Raw genomic sequence first — 25,909 nt, 5'->3', positions numbered from 1 at the left:
TATTATATATATATATATGCATATATATACATAGCAGGAGAAAAATCTGTGGAGGTAAAAGTTGGGAGAAAAGTTACAGAAAATCAGGAACAATGTTAATACATTTGATTTTACTTATATTCCAAGTCTTCTACTGTCCTATTAAACCCCTAATCGTTACAAAAATGTCACACGTCATTTATCTCACTTTACAAGGAGATCTCTACAACAAAGCCCTAGGGGTGGAGGAGGAGGTTTGCTTAAGCAAGCTCATGTTTATTTCTATCTCTATCTCATAAAACAGTTTGAAGACAGGTGGTCCAGGTCTTTTATGGAGGTGCTTCAACAAAGATGTACAGGGACCCAGAATCCTTGCATGGTTTTCTTCCACAATGGGGTATTACCTCCTTGGCAGCATCCAAAATGACTCATGACCAGATCCATATTCCAAACAAGATGGAGAAAAGGCAGAAAAATGGTCATTCCATTTTAAAAGACATATATCATTTCCCCTGATGTTCCCTCAGCAAAAATAGTCATATCTACAAGGGACACTGAGAAATGTAGTCTTTGTTCTGGGAGGCATGTGCCTAAAATGTTTCTATCACTGTGAAAGAATAAAAGGTAAGAATGGATATTCAGGAGATACTGGTATTTTCTGCCCCTCTCAAATATGTGTCAGAAATTCAAACTTGAATGACAGGACTGACCAGCTAGCAAATACCTACTATTCCAGGTTTTCATTTACAAAGGGTTAGTTTACATCCTTTGTTCACTCATCAAAGCAATGAAATAGAGAGTATCTGAATGAATCTGTAAGGTATGTTTTATTGCTATGAAACCAAAATAAGGTGATAGAATTTTCTGGTCTGCCAATTAGCTACATGAAACTACATGAGAAAAATTTCTTCTCTTGGGATTTATTAAGGAAAATAGTTTTACTTATAAAAGTCTCAGCAATTTATCTGAGCAGCTTTGAGTATCTAAATAAAACCAGTTAAATTTTTATCCTAAGTAAAAAAGTAATAATATTGTTACAGCTTCTGGGGGAAAAAAAACTGGTAAAATTGGAAAAAAAGATTTCTCAAACCATTTCATTTTTCTGATATTGAGAGAAAAAAATGTCTTCCCGATTCTACTCAAAGGTCCTTTACCAATACAAAGAGGTAGATGCAGAATGCCTTAAATCTTCATCTTACTGGTGAATCCCCTTTTGATCTTCCCTTGCAGGAAGACTTGAAAGTCACCTTATACAGCAGCTGCAACAAGCGAACATGGCCGCAACTTCTTTGCTTATACTCGATGCAAAGCTTTCATCTCCTGGTGTGTGTTGTGTACAAACTTGTCCTTCATTTAATATATTTAAAACTACCCCAATGTGATCTCAGAGCATCATTGATCAAAGCCACAGAACAGATAAAGCTAAAATTATCTTTTTTTGCAATACATATATCCCAAGTTTCCATTTTCTGGAAAAGGCAGAACCCCAAAGTCATATACTTTGAATACTGTGAAAGCCACTTTAAAGATGGCTTTATTTAGATGACCCCAGATGAATGAGTGCCATTATTGTTGTATAACTGTGAAACAGATCATCATCCTTTACCTCGTTACATTTTCTCAATATAAAGTTCCCAGTGACTATCCGGTCACATCCAATTTCTCCATTTCCAAAGAAGCCAAACAAGGGAACACTAGGAAAAAACTTCCTAAATGCATCAGCCTCAACATTCCCTTTGGCTCTATAATACTGAAAGCCCCTGCCAACACATGCAAACATGAAGCCAATGGTATTCTGTTCTGGAATGTTGGCTGCTTTGAGGCGCTGCATGGCCGCCTCAGCAGTCTTCTCGTCATTGACATCCTCATTAAGGAGCACTGTGGCACTCTGGATTCGGTGCCCACTAAATGACAGTCCAGCCACGCCTGTGGCATCAATATCCAGTGGGTTCCTGAAAAATAGAAAAAAGAGGCAATGTATCATGAAATATTTAAAGTACAGAAGAAAAGCCCTCCTGACGCACTGAGGGAAAGGCCCTGCTACCTTTAGCAGCCTCTGCTTAGTCAAAGACAACACCCAATATAAGTGGTATGTTCATCATCAAAGGCAGATGGAGAAGTAAGCAGCTGTCCTTTTCAGCCACACGTACAAAGGTGTCATGCATATTCACAAAGATTTTTGAAAAAACCTCATTTAGAAACCTAGTTAATGAAGCTTCTTGGTGTGATTTACACTGTGGTAGTCTTCCCTACCACTGTTAAATTCTGAAAGAGATGTATTAAAAATATAATTGTGGCATTTTAAAAATGTATTGACTCTAGAAGTTTTAGCTTTGTTTGTTCTATACACAAATAGTTGATTTTATTCTGTTAATTGCTTTGAGCCTAGATTTTGGCTTAGTCTGATCATAAGGACTTCTGAGTTTTGTTTTTACCTGGCCCTTTTTTTTTTTTTTAATGAAATTTCATCCTTAGAAAATGTCAGTTATAAATTATAGATAGTGAACACTCACTGGGGGAAAACAAAGTAAATGCTTTACATTTCTATCATTTAATCAACATATGAATCTACAAAATGGTCAAGATTCACCAAGTTAACAAGAAATTAAATTCAAAAAGATTTAAGAAGATAATAAGACTAGTCTGTGCAAAAAAACAGTTTCCAAGAGGCAGAATCCATCTTCTTAAGTTCTTTCCTCATTTTGTCACATTTCCTGTTTGGCATACAATTGTAATACATGTTGTCAATCTCTTGCCTCAAAGAATGATTTCTCTCTTGGGGGGCTGGGGCAGGTTGGGTTATCTGCGTACCATTAAGATGGAGCACTGATGGACTCATACTCACCACTGACAGTACAAAGTCTACATTAAAATTATGTGTAAGATGTAAAATTATTTCAGGGGGTTTATTTTCCATACTGGGTATAGAAAGTAGATGATACAGAAATAGCCACACCAATAGGCTAGCATCACAGATTTATAAGTTTGGATCTGCATTTCAAAGGTAAATTTTATGTTAAATCACCATTGCCTGTTACAACTTAAAGGTAATAGCAAAGAGGGAAAACTAGGGAAGAGAGGAATAACCTTAGACAGCCACCAAGATTCAGATGTATGTGAAGTCTAGTATTTGATATCCCACTGCCTAAAATTTAATGCAGTGCAGGGAACTTGGACTTAGCTGTTTACTTTCCCTGGTCCATCAATGGAGGCTACCAGGAGAGACCCTGTAACTGGGATGATTTATATTACTCTTTGTCCCCATGTCAACATTCCAGGATCCAAATACTAAACACAAATACCATGAGAAATAAAAACTAATGTTTAGAGTAGGCACTGGAGGCGGAGTAGGAGCTCTCATGTTTCTGCTTTCGGAAACATAACATATTACACCCATTTCATTAGCTCAAACTCAAAATGCTATATCCTTTCATTTGAAATAGAAAGGGACCCAATGCAGCAAACAAAATGAAACAAAATTGGGAAGGGAGTAATGGATCCAAAAACAGAATATTTTTATCTCTGAAAGCAAAAGTTTTAGTAATAAGATCAATTTTCAAGCTTGAAACAGCCTTTCAAAGTATCTAGAATTTCCAAAATTACACGTTAAATACCAATAAAATAACTGCAAAATGTTCCATGGAGAAAAGGTTTTGTGACCAAATAGATTTGAGAACTGCCACAGACATTATTCTACTCCACACCTCCCCACCCCGCAATACTACAAGATTTCTGAAACACTGAACATATCAGAAGCTCTGCCTGAGAAGTTCTGCCATGAAGATATACCTTAATCATATATGTACTTTTAAAGAAGGAAAAAGGAAGTGTGGAAATAAAATGGCTATAGTTTGATCAAGGGAATTTCTCTGTGAGCCTTGGAACACATTGAAAGGCTGCAGTTTGCCTCAACCTTTTAACCTCCAAACAATGCTGTTTGAAAACAATTTGTTTTAAAGAACCTAGACTACATTTTCCAGTCAGGGAACTTATACTAACTAGCTTGCTGTTTCCAAAGATTAACTGCTTACTGATGCCATTTTTGCAATAGCCCCTTATCCTACACAGCTTAACACGTGGACAGACCCCAACATCAATCTAAAGTCACTGAAAACAACGTGTACAGCAGAGTCAACTAAAAATTGTTCAAAACACATTACCTGGCTTCACCCCATTGTTCCCCCTTTCGCTTTAAAAATCTAGTCTTCCTTCCCCTCAACAGAACACTTGTCTGGTTACTAACTAAACCTGTATCCCTGATTAGCAAATCTAGTCTGTACCTGGGGGAAAAAATGTCTTTGCTTTTATTTTAACTTCACTTATGATTTCTTGGTTTGCAGAAATGACATGCTGAGGTCACACAGAGTGCCAGAGCTGATCGATAGGCAATGCTGAACATCAATTTTAAGAAGAATGTGAGTCCAACTAAGATGATGTTCTTAAAGGACAATACAAGTTATGTTTAATTCTTCAACTGTAAGCAGAATTATGTTGAGTAAGCCCCTTAACCTGTGTCTACGGTCATGAAAGCCTGAGACCATTTCCCTTCATGCACAGAAGAAATCAGAAGCACAGCAGGCTTACTTTTCAGAAGTAAGTGATGACAGGTTGTCCACCTGGCCTCCAGCCAAGACGATATTCATATCACTGAAAGTGCTGACTACTCTTTGCAGGTAATTACTGGCTCCCACCTTGCAGCAATTATAGCCAAAGACGAGGACCACACGAAGCTCAGGGTTATCTAGAAGACCTGCAGAGAAATGAAAAGCAATCATGAAAAACAGCCTTAAAGTAGGAATTATTTTATACATCTTGCAAAATGAAATGCTGCTGCTAATTACTGGCACTCCTAATGAAGTGCAATTTAGTGCTTAAGCTGTCAAGTTTTCCATTTTTACAAACTTTTAAATACTATTCAAATTCTTAGCTGCAATTAATTTTGTCCATTAGAAAACCTAAACAGCTATTTGAAATAATACAGTCAATACCCAACACAAGTAAGAAAGCAATTATGTACTGAGCAGCAGCTTTCCATGGACCATGACACAAGCTGGTTCCAGAGACCACCACCTGAAATGAAAGGGACACTGGTTTGCAGAGAACAGTAGGATTACCAGGTGAAGAATTTAAAGATCCAAAGAAACTTTAGACAAAAGGCACTAACTACATGTAGTGGGGTAAATGGTGCCCCCACACTAGATGTCCACATCAATCCCTCCAATCTATCAATGTGAGCCTCTTTTTTGGAAAAGGATCTTTTTAGATGTCATTAAGGATCTTGAAATTAGATCACCTGAATTATCCAAGTGGGCACTTAGGTCCAATGACAAGTACCCTTAAAATAAAAATAAGAGATACACAAAGGAGACAGAGGAGGCGGCCATGTGACCACATAAGTAGAAACTGGAGTGATGCAACCATACAAGATGTCAGCAGCTATAAAAGCAGAGAGATTTGCCCCTAGAGCCTCCAGAAGGAGTGGGGGGCCTGTCGATACCTTGATTTCAGACTTCTGACTGCTCTAAATGTGACAGAATAAATCTGGTGTTTTAAGTCAGCAAGTGTGTGGTGCTTTGTTACAGCAGCCTTAGGAAACAACTATACCACAGAAATAAAGGCTCTGTCCACCTACTGCAGGGTGTGGGTGGGAGTGAAGGTGGATTAGCCTTGGGAAGTTCATCCTGAAACAGGAACAGCGTTGATCCTGTGGCATATGGACTAAAAGAGCTAGCACTAGGGGGCGGCAGAGTCCTGAGGATCAGGCTGTGTTTGGGCACCCAGAGCTCCCTCCCAGGCTCTCACCAGAGCCTCTGGCACCCTGTTTACAGAATATCAATTTGAAATTCAGCAGCACTAGCAAACACAAGTGGATTCTGGGACAGGAAGAAAATCCAAAACCTAACCACACTTGTGTTTCCATTTGATTCAGCCACATGACTTCCATCTTGATAGACCAAAGGTGAGGTTACTAGAAATAAGAGTGGTTCAACAAAACACGGGGGTATGAGAATGACTAATTATCAAAATCAAATAATGGTTCTGGGAACTGCCTCTGGGTCATTTCTAATTCTCAATGCAATAAATCATTGATTTTGATAATGAAAGGATGTTGGTTATTTCATAACACTGGTATCCCAAATCATTACTAAAGGGTCTTTTTTTCTATTGTAGACCAGCCTAGCAAATTGAGAGAAAAGGACTGGCTCAAGGGTCTAATCTTATTTTACAAACAAGACTGAAAATCCCAGAGAAGTGACGAGCCCAAGATACTGTCATGGCTATTCAAAAGTAAAGTTAGTAAGTCAATCTACTTACTGAGTAATCCCAATAAAGTCTTCAGTGTAAGAACCAGGCAGGGTGTGACAGAAACATTACATCAGTATCAATAAACACTACAGTGAGCTGCCTTCCTTCCCTCCCTGCTTCACATCACTGACACTGGTCAGAAACCATCAATGACCTCGTGGTTCCCAAATTTGCATCTTGCATCCAGATCACTCTCCTGAGCTCTGACACTCAACTGTTGTCTACTTACTATCTCCATCTCAAATTCAACATGTTCAAAACAACTTTTGATAATCTGATTCCTCCAAACTGCACCTTCCAGTCTGTTCTTTACTGTGCAACTGTACTAGCCAGAAACCTAAGTGAGATAAATGCCAATTCTCTTATTCCCTCAAGATCAAATACTCAGTCACCTCCAAACCTTCTCTCGAACTGATCTACTCTTCAACTCCACCTGCTACCACTTCTTGCTTTAACCACTAGAATAGCTCCTGTTTTTACTGCATCTAATTTTTTTAAATTTATTTTTATTGTAAACAAATGGGATACATGTTGTTTCTCTGATTGTACATGGAGTAACAGCAATTTGCGTAATCATACGTTTTGATGTTTGATTCATTCCATTAATTTTTCATTCCCCCAACCCCTCCCACCTCTATACAGTCCCTCCTTCCTCCATTCTTGCCCCCCATTATGTGTCATCATCTGCTTATCAGTGAGATCATTCATCTTTTGGATTTTTGAGATTGGCTTATCTCATTTAGCACAATATTCTCCAGTTTCATCCATTTGCCTGCAAATGCCATAATTTTATTATTCTTTATAGCTGAGTAGTATTCCATTGTATATATATACCACAGTTTCTTTATCCATTCATCAATTGAAGGACATTAAAGCAATTCTGGGTTTCTTAGTCTTCCAGATGAATTTCATGATTGCTTGCTCTATTTCTGTAAGGTACGTCATTGGGATTTTAATTGGAATTACATTGAATCTGTAAAGTACTTTTGGTAGTATGGCCATTTTGACAATATTAATTCTGCCTAACCAAGAACATGGGAGATCTTTCCATGTTCTAAGGTCCTCCTCAATTTCTTTCTTCAATGTTTTGTAGTTTTCATTGTAGAGATCTTTTACCTCTTTGGTTAGATTGATTCCCAAGTATTTTCTTTTTTTTGAGGCTATTGCAAATGGAGTTGTTTTCCTCATTTCCCTTTCAGCTGTTTCGTCGCTTGCGTATAAAAATGCTTTAGATTTATGTGTGTTGATTTTGTAGCCTGCTATTTTGCTGAATTCATTGATGAGGTCTAGAAGTTTTCTGGAGGAGGTTTTTGGATCCTCTAAATATAGAATCATGTCATCAGCAAATAGTGACAGCTTAAGTTCCTCTTTTCCTATTCGTATCCCTTTAATGTCTTTAGTCTGCCTAATTGCTCTGGCTAGTTTCGAGGACATCGTTGAATAGAAGTGGTGAAAGAGGACATCCCTTTCTTGTTCCCGTTTTTAAAGGGAATGGTTTCAGTTTTTCTCCATCAAGAATGATGTTGGCCATGGGCTTAGCATAAATAGCCTTTATAATGTTCAGGTATGTTCCTACTATCCCTATATTTTCTAGTGTTTTCAGCATGAAGGGGTGTTGTATTTTGTTGAACGCTTTTTCTGCAACAATTGAAATAACCATATGATTCTTATCCTTAAGTCTATTGACATGATGGATTACGTTTATTGATTTACGGATGTTAAACCATCCTTGGATTCCAGGCATGAACCCCACTTGATCGTGGTGCACAATTTTCTTAATATGTTTTTGGATACGGTTTGCCAATATTTTGTTAAGGACCTTTGCATCTATATTCATCAAGGATATTGGTCTAAAATTTTCTTTCCTTGATGTGTCTTTGCCTGGTTTGGGTATGAGGGTGATAATAGCTTCATAGAATGAGTTTGGTAGGGTACCCTCCTTTTCTATTTCCTGGAATACTTTGAGAAGTATTGGAAAGAGTTCTTCTTTGAAGTTCTGAGAATCCGTCTGGTCCTGGGCTTTTCTTGGATGGTAGGTTTTTAATGGCTTCTTCTATTTCATTGCTTGATATTGATCTGTTTAAATTGTGTATGTCCTCCTGGTTCAGTTTGGGAGGAGCATATGTCTCTAGAAATTTATCAATGTCTTCAGTAATTTCTATTTTGTTGGAATACAGATTTCAAAGTAGCTTCTCATTATGTTCTGTATCTCAGTGGTGTCTGTCATATTTCCTTTTTTCATCACGAATTTTAGTAATTTGAGTTTTCTCTCTCCTCCTCTTTGTTAGTGTGGCTAAGGGTTTGTCTATTTTGTTTACTTTCTCAAAGAATCAACTTTTTGTTTTGTCAATTTTTTGAATTGTTTCTTTTGTTTCAATTTCATTGATTTCAGCTCTGATTTTAATTATTTCCTGTCTTCTACTACTTTTGCTGTTATTCTGTTCTTCTTTTTCTAGGGCTTTGAGCTGTAATGTTAGGTCATTTAGTTGTTGACTTTTCATTCTTTTCTGGAATGCGCTCCATGCAATGAATTTTCCTCTTAGTACCACTTTCATAGTGTCCCAGAGATTTTGATATGTTGTATCGTCGTTCTCATTGATCTCTAAGAATTTTTTTATCTCCTCCCTGATGTTTTCTGTTATCCATGTTTCATTCAATAGCATATTATTTTTAGTCTCCATGTGTTGGAGTAATTTGTTTTTTATTTTGTCATTGATTTCTATTCTCAGTCCATTCTGATCTGATAGAACACAAGGCAGTATCTCAATTTTTTTGCATTTCCTAAGGGCTGCTTTGTGGCATAACATATGGTCTATTTTCGAGAAGGTTCTATGTGCTGCTGAGAAGAAAGTGTATCCACTCGTTGATGGATGGAATATTCTATATATGTCTATTAAGTCTAGGTTATTGATTGTGTTATTGAGTTCTATGGTTTCTTTGGTTGGATTCTGTTTGGAAGATCTATCTAGTGGTGACAGTGGTGCATTAAAGTCACCCAGAATTATTTAATTTTAAAAAAAAATTAATTTGAATATATATCTGTTGCATACAACATCATGTTTTGGATATATATATATGCTAAATGGCAAATTGAACTGATCCCACATCCACTCCTGTACTCCTCTACAACGACCAGCCCCCTTCAGCCAGAGTGGCATTTTCCAGAGACCCTTCTGATCATAATATTTCTGTGTTGAGACTCCTGGCTTCCCAACTGTCCTTCCTCTGCGTGACCTTCCTGACTGGCCTCTGCCTGCAGTTTCCATCTCAGAGCCCTCTCAGGCCTCCCAGGCACACTGGTATTCTTTTAGGTTTCCTAACTGTGCTATGGGTCTACACCCTCAGGAGTTATTGGGTTTTTTATTTCCTGTCCTTTGATCTCTTGGCTACATCCCTGCTTCTTGTCAGCAACCTGCAAAGAATGTAAAAACCACTCACAATTCTCATCCCCACACAGGCTTCCCTTCCATCTTCTCAAGGTTCTGTCTATTAAGTCCCCTGGTTGTATGTTTCCCAGCACATCTGTGCTTCTACTTGGCGGTATGGTTGTTCGTTCAGTCAAGCTGCCCTGCTGACTGGGAGGTCCAGAAGGCCAGGACAATGTCATCAAAAGACATTAACACTAACAGTTTTTCTTTTTTTTAAATTTTTTTAAGAAAACTTTTAGTTGTTGATGGATATTTATTTATTTATTTATATGCATTGCTGAGAATCAAACCCAGTGCCTCACACTTGCTAGGCAAGTGCTCTAAACCACTGAGCCACAGCCACAGCCTTGCAAATAGTTTTTCTATGAATAAGCAATGGCTTTTTATAAAATTTTACTGAGGTAGTTTTTGCATCCTTAAGAATCAAGCACTTGCCCATTCATGGTTTTTTGTTTTGCTTTGTTTTTCTTCCCCCTTCTCATTTCAGAGACTGATTTTAAACACAGGATATCACACAGACCTTACAACAACCTATGCCTTTTCTTTTAATGCACCATTCTGGTACGATTTCTCCAAAAAGAATGTAATAGTATGTATATAAAATTACATATATACTATGACACTGGGTCAGATTATGCATCTCATATATATAGGATCTAGCTAATAAACTATAATTATCAGACCAGGATTCCTTGTCTTCAGGGCCATTGCCAAGTTCACAAGAGAATTTTGCCCCTTTGCTTACTGTGAGCCTTTCATAGGCCATCTTACAGTCCCTGCAGTTATGTACTATACGGCAAGTGGAAACAAACTAGGTCCATGGGCCAAATCCAGCCCACACCCTATCCTTCTTTCTATAAGCAGCTTTACCTGGGCACAGCTGTTCTGTGCACTGCAAACTGTGTTTGCACTCCCAGTGCAGAGCTAAACAGATGCACCTAAGACCACCTGGCTGGAAAAACCTAAAATGCTTACTATCTGGTCCTTTATAGAAAAACTTTGAGGGATGCTGATATGAACAGAAAGCTTTCAGTGTCCTAGAAGACAGAAAAGGTATCTGGCCCTAGGTATCTGGTTCAGGAATGCAGGCCTACATCACAGCTTCCAGCCATTCACTTACTCCTTGCCAGGTTCAGATGGTCCAAATATAGAAATACACAAAAGTGGGACACGAGATAGCATGAGAGAATAGAAATTACCATCTCAATCTAGGCAAAGCTTCAGTTTCCCAAAGGCCGTGAACAGGATGAAAATAATGCCGTGGTCCAAACTGCTCATAGCAAGTGGCTCAGACAAGGATAGTATATGAAAAGCATCACCAAGCAGGACAAACCTGGGGCTATGTCCCCACTCCTATATTTGGTCCACAAAGCAAACCTGGTCTAACAAAAACTACAATTTTATCATAAAATGGATGCTTTCTTCTGCTCAAGATTTTGGTTCTTTCTTGTGAACTGACAAAACAAGTATTCTAGCTTCAACCAGGGAGGCATCATATCACTCCTCCAAAGATAGCACAAAGATTTGGCTGTAAACTCTTTGCAAAGGCACTAAAGCAAAAGCCAAAACAATTGTCTCAGATGGGGTCTGATTTTCCTAATTGCTTCTCCCACATCTTGCTGCTTCTGTCCCAGAATTCCCCACATCTCTCTCTGAATCACAAAATTCAGAAGTTATCACTGAGTCCCCAATCTCCCTTCTCCCTCAGATCTAATCATTTGCTAATGTCCTCCAACTGATTCCCCACTCTTCTGGCCCTCGTGGTTTATATAAGGCATTCATTTAATCCTCATAACTCTGCAGTTATTTTTCCTTTATAGATAAGGAAACAGATTTAGAAAATTTAGGAAACTCATCTTAAAGGTCTAGACAGTAGCAGAACCAGGATAGCTAAAAGCCTGAATTCTAAATAGCTACACTACTCTGCCTCACAGAGCTGGCTGCTTAAACTTTCCATACTCTATCTATACCATATCTGCTGTCCTCCAATTAATAGGCCTGCTGCTCATAGCTAATAATCTTAGCTGCCGATGCCCAAATTTTGGTTGTCTTTTTTTTCATTGTCAGGGGTAGTTGTAAAAACTAGTCTTAATGTGTATAATCCTTTTTTTTTTTTTTCCCCCTGATAAATAAACCAAACAAATCTTCTCTTTGCTGCTACACAATATTTTATTCCTGCTGGGGTAAGTGCCACTTCAAATAATGGAGACTTATCTGTACGGGACAGCTGACCATGCAGAAACAAGGTATTATCAGTGTATAGCTTTTAATGCCCATAGTGATGATTTTAATGAGTCAAACAAATCCAATCAGTTCATCCGTAGATGTAGGTAAAAGGCCTTAACAATGTTTTGCTTAAGTAACTAGTTTGTTGTTTACTGCATTAAGTTTTTTCATCAAAACTTGGACCTGAAGCCAATCTTCTACCTCCCTACATTTACCTCATGCTTCACCTCCTCCAGCCACACTTCCTGTCTCTTGGTCCCAGTATAACCCTGACTGGATAGACTCTGCCTTCCTGGACCTTTCCTGACACTTCCAAATTTCACTATGCCTGTTCCCATCTTTCTAATAGTCCACCTACAGTCAATTTGTTTCCTCTAAAAACTTTTATAATAAATGCTTGTTTACAAGTGTAAAATTCTTTTCAGTTTACAAAAACAAATACAAGGCAAAACACTATTCAAAGAACAAGAATTCCTTCAAAATCCAGAGTTAAACACAAATAAATTTATTATCAACAGTATTTATGGAATTGTTTTCATTCCATCCTCTTGGGCTTTAAGATAAGTAATTTAAAAAGCAAACCAATTCTAATAAAAATGTATAGTACTAGTCTCTCTGAATCACTGGCTTGAATTAGCCACACTGCCAGTAACAAGTGTACTTAACTTGGATTCTCTTAAGGGAAACATATCCACCAACTAGCCAAAATTAAAACAAAGTTAACCAATAAAACAATTAATGATAAATAATAGTAACTTACCTACTTCAGTAAGTTGATGTCTTTCCAGTGTTAAATTCTTTGGATCTTTAGTAAAATGAAAGGGCTGTATTTTTATTCCTTCAATTTGAGGAAATAATAGAGCAAAACCAGATTCTCCAATTTCTATTTCCTGAGGTCGATTGCTACCTGATCCCATTGGAGTTACTAAGGGAAAAAAAAATTACAGTTTTGTGAAGAGATCCAATAAAAACAGAATTCAATTTGGTAACAATGTAAATTGACCAATCCCATCTATATAAGTGCAGTTCAGGTCACTAAGACAATCACCAAGCTAAGCAGTCACTATTGGGAGTAAAATGTGTTCAGCTTTGGCATTTTTAGATAAATGGTTTTTATAAACAAAGAAAAATCAAATGTTGCAAAAATTTTTTCACTGGAGGGTACAAGGATGATTACTGTACTATTCTATCATGCTAGTTAGTTCTCCACAGGCTTGAAGTTTTTCACAACAAAAATTTGGGTAGTAAATACATTTTCATAGTAAATCCACTTTTTAAATTTATCCTAGAAAATATTTGTTTAATTATGTAAAGTATATGTATGCACAATCACTTTTATCATAGAATTAACAGAAAGTAAAAGGAAAAAATCCAAATGTCCTACCTTGGTGTTTACATTAAAAATTACATTTATACAACAGAATGTAGCCATTAAGACTGATGCTGCATGTGTGTTTGCTGACCTGGAAATATGTTTGTAATAGGCTGTGCATTTTAAATACACATGTTATAGACTACTCCCCCTCCTCAAATTCATATGAGGCCTAACTTCTTCATGACTGTACTTGGAGATAAGGTCTTTAAAGAGGGAAAGGTTACATAAAGTGGTGAGGGTGGGCCCAGTTCCAATAGGATTAGAGTTCTTACAAGAGGGGAGGACCTACCAGGCTGGCTGTGTACAAGAGGACCAGAGAGGCAGCTGTCTGCAAGCCTCAGGAGAAACTAATGCTCAACTTGGACTTCCAGCCTCCAAACTATGAGAAAATAAATTTGTTGTTTAAGCCACCCAGACAGTGGTATTTTGTCCAACCCTATCAGACTAATACAGTAGGTTACAAGTCTACAGAAAATAAATATCTGGTTTTTACAGCAAATACAAACACTAACATCATAAAGTTAATAGGTTAAGTCTATGGCACTTAATGTTTTTTTTTTTTCTTTTGTAATACTAAATATTACTGATGTAAAAAAGAAAAAAGAAACTCTTAAAGAGTGTTTAAGCCCATCACAAATCAAATCAAATCTAGTGCAAAATGAAAAAATAAATATATTCAAAGAGAAAATATCCAAATCAAACCAGACCCACAAAATATATTCTGAATTAAAAACATGAAAACAAAAATTCAGGATTTATGATAAGGCCCTTTGTCCCACAAAAAATATCAAAACATAGGAGCAATTTTACTATATATGTGTAGCAGACTATAAGACAATCTGAATTAAAATCCCAAGACTCTTTTGTAAAAATTGACATGTTGAAAATTTATGTGAAAATGAAAAGGACCCAGAGAGCCGAATAATCCTTAAAAGGAATACTGAGGACTACAAGAATCAAGATGGTGTGATTTGGCTTAAGGACAGACAAATAAATCAATGAAAAGAATAAAATCCAAAATCAGGCTCAACTATTTTTGACAAAGGTGCCAAGACAACATAGTGAGGGAAGAAAAATCTTCAACAAATGGTGACAGAATAACTACACAAACACGTGGGGAAAAAACTAACTTTAAACTCCTATCTTACAATACGTAAAATTAACTCATTAGGCTACAAAACTAAACACTAAAGCTAAAACTATACAGTTTATAGAATAAAACATGAGAAAATATCTTTGTGACTCTTGAAGTACACAAAGATTTCTGATAGGGGCCATAAAAAATAAACTATGAAAAAAAAATTGATCAACTGAATTTCACTAAAGTTTTCTGCTCAACAAAAGACACTGTTAAGAAAATGAAAAGCCACAGACCAGGAGAAAACATTTATAACACCTATACCTGTTAGAGGACTCAGACTTATATATAAAGGACTCCTACAATTCAATAAAAGACAAACATTCCAATAAAAGAAAAAAATCAGTAAAGACATTTCACAAAAGCTGACATATAAATTGCCAATAGATACATGAAAAGGTTCTCAGCATAATTAGTCATTAGAGAAATTCAAATTATAACTATCATAAACTTCTTCATGCCCACTGTCACAGTTAAAATTAACAAGAATCATGACACTGTCTGGATATGAAGCAAATGAAACTCTTGTACATCGCTGGTTTGGAAAACTAGTGTTTCTTTTTAAGTTAAATTTACATTAACATTAAGACCCTCCTATTCCACTTCTTGGTGACTGCCTAAGAAGAATTTTAAGACCTATACACAAAGGCAAATGTTATTAACAACTTCATTCATAATACTTAGGAACTGGAAATTATAACAATGTTCATGAAAAAGAGAATGAGAAAACAAATCATGGTCTACTTAATAATAGAATACTACTTGAGAAATTTTTAAAAGGAATTAGTAATAAAAATAACAAATCTGAAAAACACATTGTTAAAAATATTTATGCTGAGTGAAAGCCAAATCACAAAAAGAGATCATGTTCATTTATGTGACATTCACAATAACAAAACTAATCTACAGTCAAAAAAATCAAAATGAGTTTTCAAAGGCAGGAATTAACAGGAAATGAGAAGGAACTTTCCCAGGTGGTGGAAGTATTTCCTATCTTGACTGTGCATTGGTTACATGAGGGCATAAATTTGTCAAAACTCAATACATTTTAAACTAAAGATTTTGCATCACATTCGTCTGCAGGTAAAGTTTATGTGTAGCAAAGTGACATACATGTGCACCTGTAAAAAATGAACAAATTTTCTCAAACTTGAAAATTTTCCAACCATAAAAAAGGAAGATGGACTAGTAACTACAATGGCCGTTTTAGAAACAATCACTGTATGGTGGTCTAAGAAAAAGGTATCGTATCAATTATCTTGGTGGAAGCTTTGTTCAGGCACGTGACTCAAAGAAAGCACCAGCTGTAGGGGAATCAGAAACAGTAAAAACTGTAATAAGGGGAACAAGAAGACACAAGATGCCAAGCCCTGACTGAAGGAGCTGGAATGGCACGGTCACAACAGACTAATGCAGAGTAAGGCCAAGAACAAAAGCAAGGCTCACAAGGGAGAGTGTCACCCATGTCTGGACCTCCCCTCTCTTTTCTCTCCTATCCCCCTCAGCAGAAATTTTAGAAAGGAGAAACTTGGCTATGTTTTAGAGAAGTCACAGTGGATACAGAGGGGAGACCACAAAAATGATGTAGGGAATGAGAGCTATGATTCTATATTTATTAGAAACCAGTAATGGTAAAGAAAGGATCAGTCACTTAAGGACAATTAAAAGGTTTGAAGAAAATCAGGGTCACATCATTTTCTTAATCTAATTAGAAATGACATGCCTGAGTGGGTGGATATAATAGTACGGAGGTGGGGAGCTAATAAAACAGTCCCTATCAACTATGTACTTACCCTATTCATTTCTAAACACATGAAATTCTTTGTTTAATTATACAAGAGTCCTAAATTTATAGCAAAAAATTTGGGGGGCTGCAGATTTAGCTCAGTGGTAGAGTGCTTGCCAAGCACAGGGGAAGTCCTGTGTTCAATCCCAGGCTCACAAAAGAAAGAAGTTTTCAGTCTAGACTAAAATGCCAGTTAAGGAGTACTAGGTACTACCAGGTTGGAACAAAGAAAACAATAATAGTTAACATTTGCTTACTGCGTATCTAGTCTAAATGCACAACGTATATTAATTCATTTAATCCTCACAACACTTCAAGGAAGGTTCTATCATCATCATCCCATTTCATTGATGGGGAAACTAAAGCCCTACAGAAGTCAGATAACTTGCTCAAAGTGCCACAGATACTAAGCAGTACTGCTATAATCCAACCAGGTATCTTGGCCACTGTACCAGTACTGCCTCAACAGAATCTTTCTCTCCCATTTCCTACAGAAAAGAATAAAAAAAATAATAAAAACACCAAAACTTCATAGTGATCAAACATTCCAGCTTATAAATGGCTACTAGAGATGCCTTACATTTGAATTACTAACTATAACAAACATTAAGGCAAATGTGAAATTGTGGCAAATATGACCAACTTTATTATATTTTGAACCACCAGAAATAATGTGCTTTTCACTTACAAATAATTCACCAATTTATAGGACCCCACATTAAAGCAAGGAAGAAATCACCAAGTTGCTAATTTCTCTCACCTACAATTCCTGGGGCCACAATCCCAAGGACTTGGCATTGTTTTGGGAAAAGCTTCTCAAGTGCCAATGCAGTTTCCATAGTAGTTCTTTTCCTTGCTGCAATAATATAGTAGCACAATTATTAGATATCAATCCATTTACATTTAAACCTGACAAAGTTTTTAAAAAGGGGCAAATATTTGACAGAATGTTTTACAAGAAAGCCTAAAAGTGGGCTAGGGTTGTGGCTCAGTGGCAGAGTACTTGCCTAGGATGCGAGGTGCTGGGTTTGATTCTCAGTACCACATGTAAATAAATAAAGACCCATTGTCAACTAAAAGAATAAAAAAAAAAAAAAAAAAAAAAAGCCTAAAAACTTTTAATTAAAACAAAGGTTTCTCCATTTTAGCTCCTGCTTTACATTTTAAACTCTAAATCTGACCTTTAGCATTCCTAGTTTGTCTTTGCCCTTTGTTTATATACTGCTTTTGCCCCAGTGACATCAAATTAAGCAGTTTAGCTATGACCTACTGTGACTGCAGAGTCAAATTAAACTATTGTTTAAATCAAACTCTGGCCATCGTGGGATCTTTGCTTTTTCTCTTAGCAAGCCAAGAATGCACAGTGTAAGTAACTTTGGTAAAAAGGACCTGATAAGCCAGCACACTAAAAGTCTTGCATAGGCAAAGTAATACATTTTATTTTAAGAATAAAAACAAGTGCCTGGAGGATTAAAATATTTCAAAATGAGAAAAACACCTTTCTAAAAAAGTTGTTTCAAATGTCCTACAAGGGTTAAAAAAACCAATCTAAAGCAAAAAGAGGTCCTCAAAGTTCTAAGACAGATTATGCATGCTACAGGGGGCAGCCCAAGAGCTCCCAGATGTCAGTGCTCTCAGGCCTACTCCCATAAGTAACTCCAAAAAGAAGGTACGGAAGGAAATGGGGGGCTTTTTCTTTTGATAGTTACCTCTCTTATGGCCTCGACACTCTTCTAGACTAATGAACGTTTCTGAATCAGCCATGTAGAGAACGGTCTGTGGTAAAATACGAACATTCTGCAAAGAAAACAAAAAATCGAAGTGAATCCCATAATCTGTGAACACTTTCATGGTCCTTCTAAGTAACTCCACAGTCCAAATTACTGATGCTCCACCTTCCCTTCCTTCAGGGCAATGTTTGGTTCTGAGTTCATCCATTTCTCAGTCATTCTTCACTCTAGCCCTTGCATTTTCAGCTCATTTACTGGGCATCTAATTACTTCAAGTCAAATCCATCCCAGTCCTCAAGAAGTTCATTTTCATAATGATAATTTAAGCTCCTAAGTACCAGCAAAAGATGCCACCTGCTTTATTTTTAACAGAAACAATAACAGAAACCTCTCACCAGACAGAAGGTACAACACTGCCCTATCACTCCCCTCCTCACTGCCTAGCATGTCAAATAGTCCAGGCTTTCTTCATTTCTAGCCCGACTCTCGAGCTTCCTTGAGGGACCCTTAGTTTCCTGTTATCAGACATGCCCACTTCTCCATATCCCCTGCAGCTCTCTTCCTGTCTTAAGACAGATCCTAGACTCCCTCAGTACTTGGGATCTCCTTTACATCCCTGTGATCCTTATTTGTGCCCTATCTCCTCTACAAGCAGGGCTTATTCATGTGCTTTGATTTTTCACTAAACTTCACATTACAGACAAGTGGTTGAATTAAAAGGATGAAGATATTTTTCTTTTTCTTGTGAAAACCATCAGAATGAAATACACAGTTTATGGGGCTGGGGTTGTAGCTCAGTGGGAGAGCACTTGCCTAGCATGTATGAGACACTGGGTTCGATTCTCAGCACCACATGTGAATAAGTGAATAAAATAAAGGTCTATCAACATCTAAAAAAGTATTTAAAAAATACTCAGTTTATAACAAAGTTTCATTATTAGATGGGGAAAAAGTTGATTCATTGTAATTTGGTGAGGGACAGGATATTTCATAGTAGATTCTAGATAGATAAACTCATAAAATACTAAGCATATGATCTGTGGTAGCCTCCAGGCTGGATATAACCTATGAACATACAGTCCTTGGTCCCCATGGCATTTTTTTAAAACTGCAAACTGGTTGCCAAAATTTAAAATTCCACAGAACTTCTGGATAAAATGTGGATTTCCACATTCTTGTGAAAAAGAGCATTCTAACATGGACTGCATACCTCCTGACTGGGACTGAAGAAAAAGACCTGCTATGGCCTTACTACTCCACTGAGTCTCTAGATTCACTTTAGCTACCTGTCTGGCCTTCAGGTCATTTCAGTCTGTGATGCCTAGTGAATAAGTGAAGGAGAGGAACTGAGAGGGTTACATCTTAGTGCTGACTCTGCCATATGCCAGCAGAATAACCCTCTCAAAATTTAAGGCCTCAGGTTTTCTATTCTTAAACAAATATTTGAAGTCTAGTCTTCAGATGTTATGATTCTCTCTTTTCTGGTCCCCCTAAAAAGGAATTGCTGAATTTCCCACTGCAGTGACAATGACAGTCCTTGAAATGAAATTTTCTCAAAGCACAATGTAAGAGAGCTGGGACCTCATTCATTATTCAGAGATGCCAAAAGCAAGCTACTTGATAAAACTAGTGGACTTTAAAATATTTCTAATAAAAAAGCTATATCCACTTTCTTTATATTTATAAAAGTTCCCTATCCACGAGAAAACCTGGAAAACACAGAGAAAACAACATGGATGATTTAGGTAAGGTTTCCATGTTTTTGTCCTACCAATAGTTGACTACAACATATATACTTCCTTATGATAAAAGAGTATTTACTAACATCTACTGAAAACTTATATTCCTGGTCCTGTAGGTAATCTGTTATATTAATTTTCACTATTTAATCCTTATGATAATTCTGTAAGAGTACAGGGGAATTATTATTATTTTTCTTTTTTATTTTGTAAAGCTGGAACCTGAGGCTCAGAAAGGTTAAGGAACTTTTTCAAAACCACACTGCCAGTATGTGCCAAAGCTGGGGTTCAGGCTAATCACAGCCACTACAATATACAAACCTTAAAGCTATATAAAAATACTGCCTGCCATGATAAAAATTTGAAAACCATACAAGTTTAAAAAAAGCATTTAAAAAAAAAAATCTCAATTCTATCCCCAAAGGAAACTTTAGCTAACATTTGGAAACTTAACTACTCTTCTTGCTTTTTAACAATAGAGATTAACTAAACATAACTTTGTAATCTGTGATTTTCATATAATTAAGATTTTGTTTTATCATTAAATGCACCTTGTAGTTCATCAGTTACTTCATTTATTAGATTAACATTAGGTTGTTTTTAATTTCCTGTATTAGAAATGATGCTCCGAAGAACATATTTGTGGAAATGTCTTTGCTTGAACTTCAGGTTTTTCCAAATGACAAATCTGGAAATAGCAGGATTTGGACCAAATTGTCAGAGAAGAAAGTCTTCCAACAAGTCTGCCTTTGTATACTGACCGATTCCCTGGGCCTGGATTCCAGAGCCCAAAAAGAGTAAGGTAAAAGTTGACACAAAGAAACAGGAAACAGTCAGTCACATATGGGCATTCATCTGCTATCTAAATATAATAAGAAAGATGAGAGCCAGGATTTTCATTGTCCAAAAGGGAGGTACAAATATGAGAAAGCCAGAAAGAATCCTACTGGATTACAACTGGATAGAAATGTGTCAGGTACAGTGGCACATAATCCCCAACTCACAAGGCTGAGGCAGGACAATCACAACTTGGAGACCAGCCTCAACAACTTAGAAACCCTCAGCGACTGAGTGAGACCTTATCTCAAAGTAAAAAATAAAAAGGGTCTGGCATATAGCTCAGTGGCAAAACACCCCTCAGTTTAATCCCCAGTACCACCACCCCCCAAAAAGATGGAAACTCATGAGTTTCCAGATATAGACAGACAGAAATATGGTTGTGTTATGTACACACAGAGAGATGTACACACATACACAGACATGTTATATTCAGCCCCCATATCTGCGGGTTCTGAGTCAGGGACTCCACAACCATGGTTGAAAAATACTCAGAAAAAAAGTGCATCTGTACTGAACATGCACAAAATTTTTCCTCATCATTATTCCTTAACAGTACAGTATAAACTATGTAATATTTCCACTGTACTAAGTAATCTGATTATTCAAAGTATATGGAAGGATGTATATAGGTTATCTGCAATTACTATGCCCTTTACATATAGGACTTGCATATCCATGGATTTCTAAATGGGGAGTAGGACTGGGGTTATCCTAGAACCAATACCCAGTAAATATGAAAGGAAAACTATAAATATATACATATACTCCTTGGTTCTGTCCACTGACTGGGCTTTAGAGCAGCCAACCCCTCAAGAGGTAAGAGTACACCTACAGTCCAGATTCTGGCTTCTAAATACCATTCTCCACTAAAAGGAACCAGGGCTTCTTCAAGAAATCATCAATCTCAGGACTGAAGCAGGCAACATTTCACAAGCTTAAAATATACTGTGCCAGAAAGCAGGCAAGTGTTCAAAGATCATCGATGGAGTCATCTCTGAAAGACACCAAAGACAGCCTGAAGGAGCTCCCACTCATCAAACTAGGGATAATTTGAACACAAATATAAATACTGATAGTAGGGGCTGGGGAGATAGCTCAGTTGGTAGAGTGCTTGCCTTGTAAGCACAAGGCCCTCGGTTCGATCCCCAGTATGCAAAAAAAAAAAAATACTGATAGTAACAGATGTATCCTTGAAAAACTGACCAAGAGTATATACAAATATAAGTGAATAAACTGAAAGAGGACTCAAATGATTTCAAAGTAGCTCTCCACAAAATACCCATTTCAGCGGGAAACTTAATTTTATAGTAAAGACACCTGGCAGATACCAAATGAATCTAGTAATTTAAGGTAATCTCACCAGTAATGGGACAAGTGAAAGTCATATGCTACCTGAAAGGATGCTGTGAGAAGAGTAAACATCACTGCTATGCTATTCTTGCCAAAGAAAACATAATCTGAATGGAATAAACCTCAGACAAAACCAGTTCATGGATGCTCTACAACACAAGTAGTTTCTAATTTTCCTAAGTGTCAAGGTTGGGAAAGTAAAAAAGCTTGAGAAGGCTAGGGATATAGCTCAGTTGGTAGAGTGCTTGCCTTGCAAGCACAAGGCCCTGGGTTCAATCCCCAAAAACACACACACAAAAGCTTGAGGAAATTGTTCCAGACCAAAGAAACATGACCTTTATTTAAAGTGACTGGTAAAAGGATTCCAAACTGAATCCTTTTGTTATGACAAACATTACTGGGACAACTGACAAACGAAATGGAGTCTGAGGATCTGGTGGCAAAAATAGATCAATCATAGTTTCCTGATTTTGATGGCTGCATTGTGATTATGTAGAATTTTCTTGTTTGTACATTATACATACTAAAAGTAGAGAGTGATTAGAGTATCAGGTTGGTAATTTACTCTCAAAGGGGTCCCTTTTCACACACTGGTGAGACATCAGTCTCACTGTCCTACTTCACAGTCCAATTCTTTATTTCCCACTTACTGGCCCACCTTTTGAAAAGGGGACCCAGAGATACTAAATAGTACAGGACAGGCATTGAAATACTTGGGAGTAAGTTTTGGTTCTTAACTCTCTACTGTGCAGGAGACAACTGCATTACCTGGAAAACAGAGACAAAAACCACTTGCTTCAAGGGAAAGTGTCTGTGAAGCCTTATTATAAGTTAATATCTGATGAATGGTCAAATAAATTACAGCGTATCCTTACAATACAGTCACTAAAGGTTTATTACAAAAACCTTTTCACTGGCATGAGAAAATGTTCTCTAAATTAACAAAAATAAGGATATATACAATATTGGGATTTTAAAATATTAGTTACCAAAGGCTGACCCACCAACCCTGCAACTGACTGCAGACAACCCTTCTTACTTGCCTCAAGCTCCTCTGCTACCACGCGGACCAAGCAATGCCCCTCCAGGTGGCTGGCCTCCGCCAGGCCCGCAGAGATCCAGGTCACACTTCGATGGGTTCGCAACACTCTGCGAACACACTCCCTCCACAAGCGGCATACACTGAGGACGCAAATGCACAAAGGGTTGCGGACATTCATCTCTCCCATGGCTCAAAGACCGCTCCCCACCCACCCGCTAGCGTGGCAGCAGGAGATCCCTGCAGGATCCAAAGTCCCCAGGTGAGGTAGGTGTCTGGGTGCTGGTTCGGAGGAAGAGCCGGACGCAGATAAAACCTCGGGGAACTTCGCACTCAAAAAAGTCCCCAGAAACACTGTAGCAGAGACACCTCGGAAGTGGCGGTCGTCTCAAGTAAGACAAGGGAACTCTTAAGTCTCGAGGGTGTCTTCCCACCCCACCAGCCCCGGGAATGAAAACAGGTCAGCTTCCCGCCTCCTCACTCCTCACCCAGCCACCCGCAGCAACGCCTTGGCGGGCAGGAAGGTGAGCACACGCTCGACCACCTCCGCTAGGTTACTCAACACGAAGGTGCTCCGTGGGTCTGTGGAGGAGGAGCCGCAGCGGTCGCCACCGCCGCCCACCGGCTCCATTCCTCGCCAACCCGCCCGCACAAGCACTACGGCGGCTCGGAAGCACCTGGATAGGCCGGTGTACGATCTCACGGTAAGTGCACACTGCGCAGGCGCCCGCGCCACTTCCGGCCGGTCGGCCGGGGAAAGGGAGGGCCCCTGCGGAGGCTCCCGCGTGACTTTTGGCCACCGGTTTCCGGCGCAGGAGTTGAGAGCGCCTGTCAGTTCTGGAAGGTTATGTGGCTGCGCGTCTTAATACTCTGAACTTCCTCCCTCTTGCAGTCCGAACACGTTCTTTTTCTTCTGAACCTTTCAGTGAACTTGCAGCCGCTGTTTTGCCAGTTCATATTTTCGTCTGAGTCATGAGTTGAGTGTAGGAACTAGGCAGTATTTATTGGCCTTTACAAAGTCCCAATGTCTGTTAAATAGCATAACCCCCAACTTTTGACGGGACAAGATCCATTTTTTAAAAATTAGCGTGAAAATGCGCCGCATTTATTCAGCATCCAGTGAACCTAATTTGTAGCCTTTTTGGTTTTGTGTAAGCCGGCACAAAATAGCACCTGCCTTTGTAAAGTGGCTGATAACTGATGTGAAAGCTCACCCTAAACCATGCACCATTTCCCCGCCAGCAGCATCGTTTCCTGGGAACTATTGCTTTAGGATGTTCTCTCTACCTCAGGTTACTCAGATACCGCGGGGGAAGGCACAGCAATCTGTGTTTTAACAAACTCTGCGTCAATTCTAATGGATGCTGAAGATAACCACAACAGAAGGAATGGGAATTCACAGGAGATGCAGCTGCGTCCCCTCCTAACATCCATTCCTCCAGCACATCGGGACTGAGGGATCCATGATTTGACCCCCAGCTCAAGATGAATGATCTAAACTAGTGGTTTTCATTTTGGTCTTTGGGCCCTTTTCGTGCTTAAATATTGACACCAAAGGGTTTGTGTTTTAACAGTATTTACCATATTAAAATATTTTTAAAAGAATTCTATATATTACGATAATTCAATGAAAATTAACTTCCAAATCTCCCTCCCCCCAAGAGTAAATAGTGTGATATCACTTAACACTTTGAAAATCTGATTAGCGGCTTAACAGAAAACGAAAATTGTAGCCTCCGGAAAACTCCACTGCACTTTCAGAACAAGTGAAAATGTTCCGACCTTAAAAGCCTCCTAAAAGGTCTTCGAAATCATACTTTGAAAACCAACGGTCCAAACTAATCAGGTTGGTTTCTTTCTTTCCACCAGCCACTGGTTTAAGGGTGGACACTAGTAAATGTGAGAGGAAGTATTCTTGGTGGGACTTCTAAAGATTTCCTCCTAAGGAGACACTCAGAAAGGGCCATTACCTACCCCTAGACCAAGTAAGGTGACTGCACATCCAGATATATCATTCAATCCAAAGATGAAACTGGCACAGAAAAGTCTCAAGCAGAGTACTGAGCCTGCAATTCTCCACCTCTGAACTACTTATGAGATAACCTGACAAGTGTGTAAAAGGAGGCCATAGGTATAGAAAAAGAACAACAGATTATTGTAACTAGGGAAATTAAAGACAGCCATGAAGAAAATGGCAGCCAAATTTAAAGAGTTGAGTGTGGATAATGGAAAAGATTGAGGAAAAGCTGGGTATACCAGGCATGTATGCACTATTTCTAGGTTCTCTAGATTTTTTTTTTTTTTTTTAAGTCTGCCTCTCTTCCTCTCAAGACTCCCCCAAATCCCAGTCCTCCTTAAATTCCTATTCGAGAAATTCAACAGAGCCTACCTGAAACATACCTAAAGCACCGTATCTCTTATGAGGGAAAGGTGACAAAGTAATTTTTAAATGGTTCTTTATTCATAAACTTGATGCAAGTTTACAAAATTTACTGTACATTGCCAAATAAATCTGCAATGAAAAATAAAATCCAAAAAACAAAGCATGCCAAATGTGCAGCTGTCAATCTGCTAGCTATCAGGATATTAAAGAATTCAATAATGTATTCAAGATTTAGCCTTAGGCTTAAGGAACTTTAATGCTTTAAAGAATTCTGCCTTGTCACTTGTTATCTGAGCAACTGGCAATCAGAGCTTTATATAAATGTAACCAAGTGAGCAAGATAAAGAAAATCTTTATCTACTATCCTAACCAAATTAAAATCAAAAGAAATACAATAATGCATAAGTGCCAAATCTCTTGAATAGGGTTTACAGAGTTAAAAACCAAATCTTAAAGCAAATGCATAAGAAATGCGTTTGAACTTTGAAACTGGTTTGTGCAGAAAAAATGTGCTTCTGGGTTTCTTTTAAAAAGTGCTTAATAACTAGAATTTATTTTTAAATCAAACTTGGGTTTATTTAAAAAAAAAA

General features: G+C 38.0%; 2 protein-coding genes across 16 annotated transcripts in view; one reads left to right on the top strand and one right to left on the bottom strand.

Annotated features, from left to right (window-relative positions):
* Nrg4 (neuregulin 4) overlaps nucleotides 1-5,584 on the top strand; it is a 175,325-nt gene extending 169,741 nt beyond the window's left edge. For 5 of the 15 annotated variants that reach the window (XM_047538877.1, XM_047538875.1, XM_047538879.1 and 2 more), the window contains exon 8: nucleotides 1,210-2,387. In XM_047538877.1, the coding sequence (XP_047394833.1) occupies nucleotides 1,210-1,361 (152 nt within the window). In that variant the 3' untranslated portion in view covers nucleotides 1,362-2,387. Of the gene's footprint in view, nucleotides 1-1,209; nucleotides 2,388-4,319 lie in introns of those variants that run through there. The other 10 variants (XR_007106983.1, XM_047538888.1, XR_007106982.1 and 7 more) reach the window with 9 other exon arrangements.
* Nucleotides 100-23,679, bottom strand: Fbxo22 (F-box protein 22). Its single transcript, XM_047538872.1, has 7 exons — nucleotides 23,425-23,679; nucleotides 22,941-23,079; nucleotides 17,948-18,035; nucleotides 16,999-17,094; nucleotides 12,700-12,864; nucleotides 4,564-4,729; nucleotides 100-1,931 (listed from the first exon to the last, which is right to left on the bottom strand). The coding sequence occupies exons 1-7, from the start codon at nucleotides 23,565-23,567 to the stop codon at nucleotides 1,514-1,516; spliced, it is 1,215 nt and encodes a 404-aa protein (XP_047394828.1). The 5' UTR covers nucleotides 23,568-23,679; the 3' UTR covers nucleotides 100-1,513.
* Between the last annotated feature and the right edge of the window lie 2,230 nt (nucleotides 23,680-25,909).

Source organism: Sciurus carolinensis, chromosome 2, assembly GCF_902686445.1.
Source record: "Sciurus carolinensis chromosome 2, mSciCar1.2, whole genome shotgun sequence".
In the NCBI taxonomy this organism is placed as follows: Eukaryota; Metazoa; Chordata; class Mammalia; order Rodentia; family Sciuridae; genus Sciurus; species Sciurus carolinensis.
The sequence above is the reverse complement of the archived record's forward strand: the minus strand, read 5'-3'. Positions and strand labels throughout refer to the sequence as shown.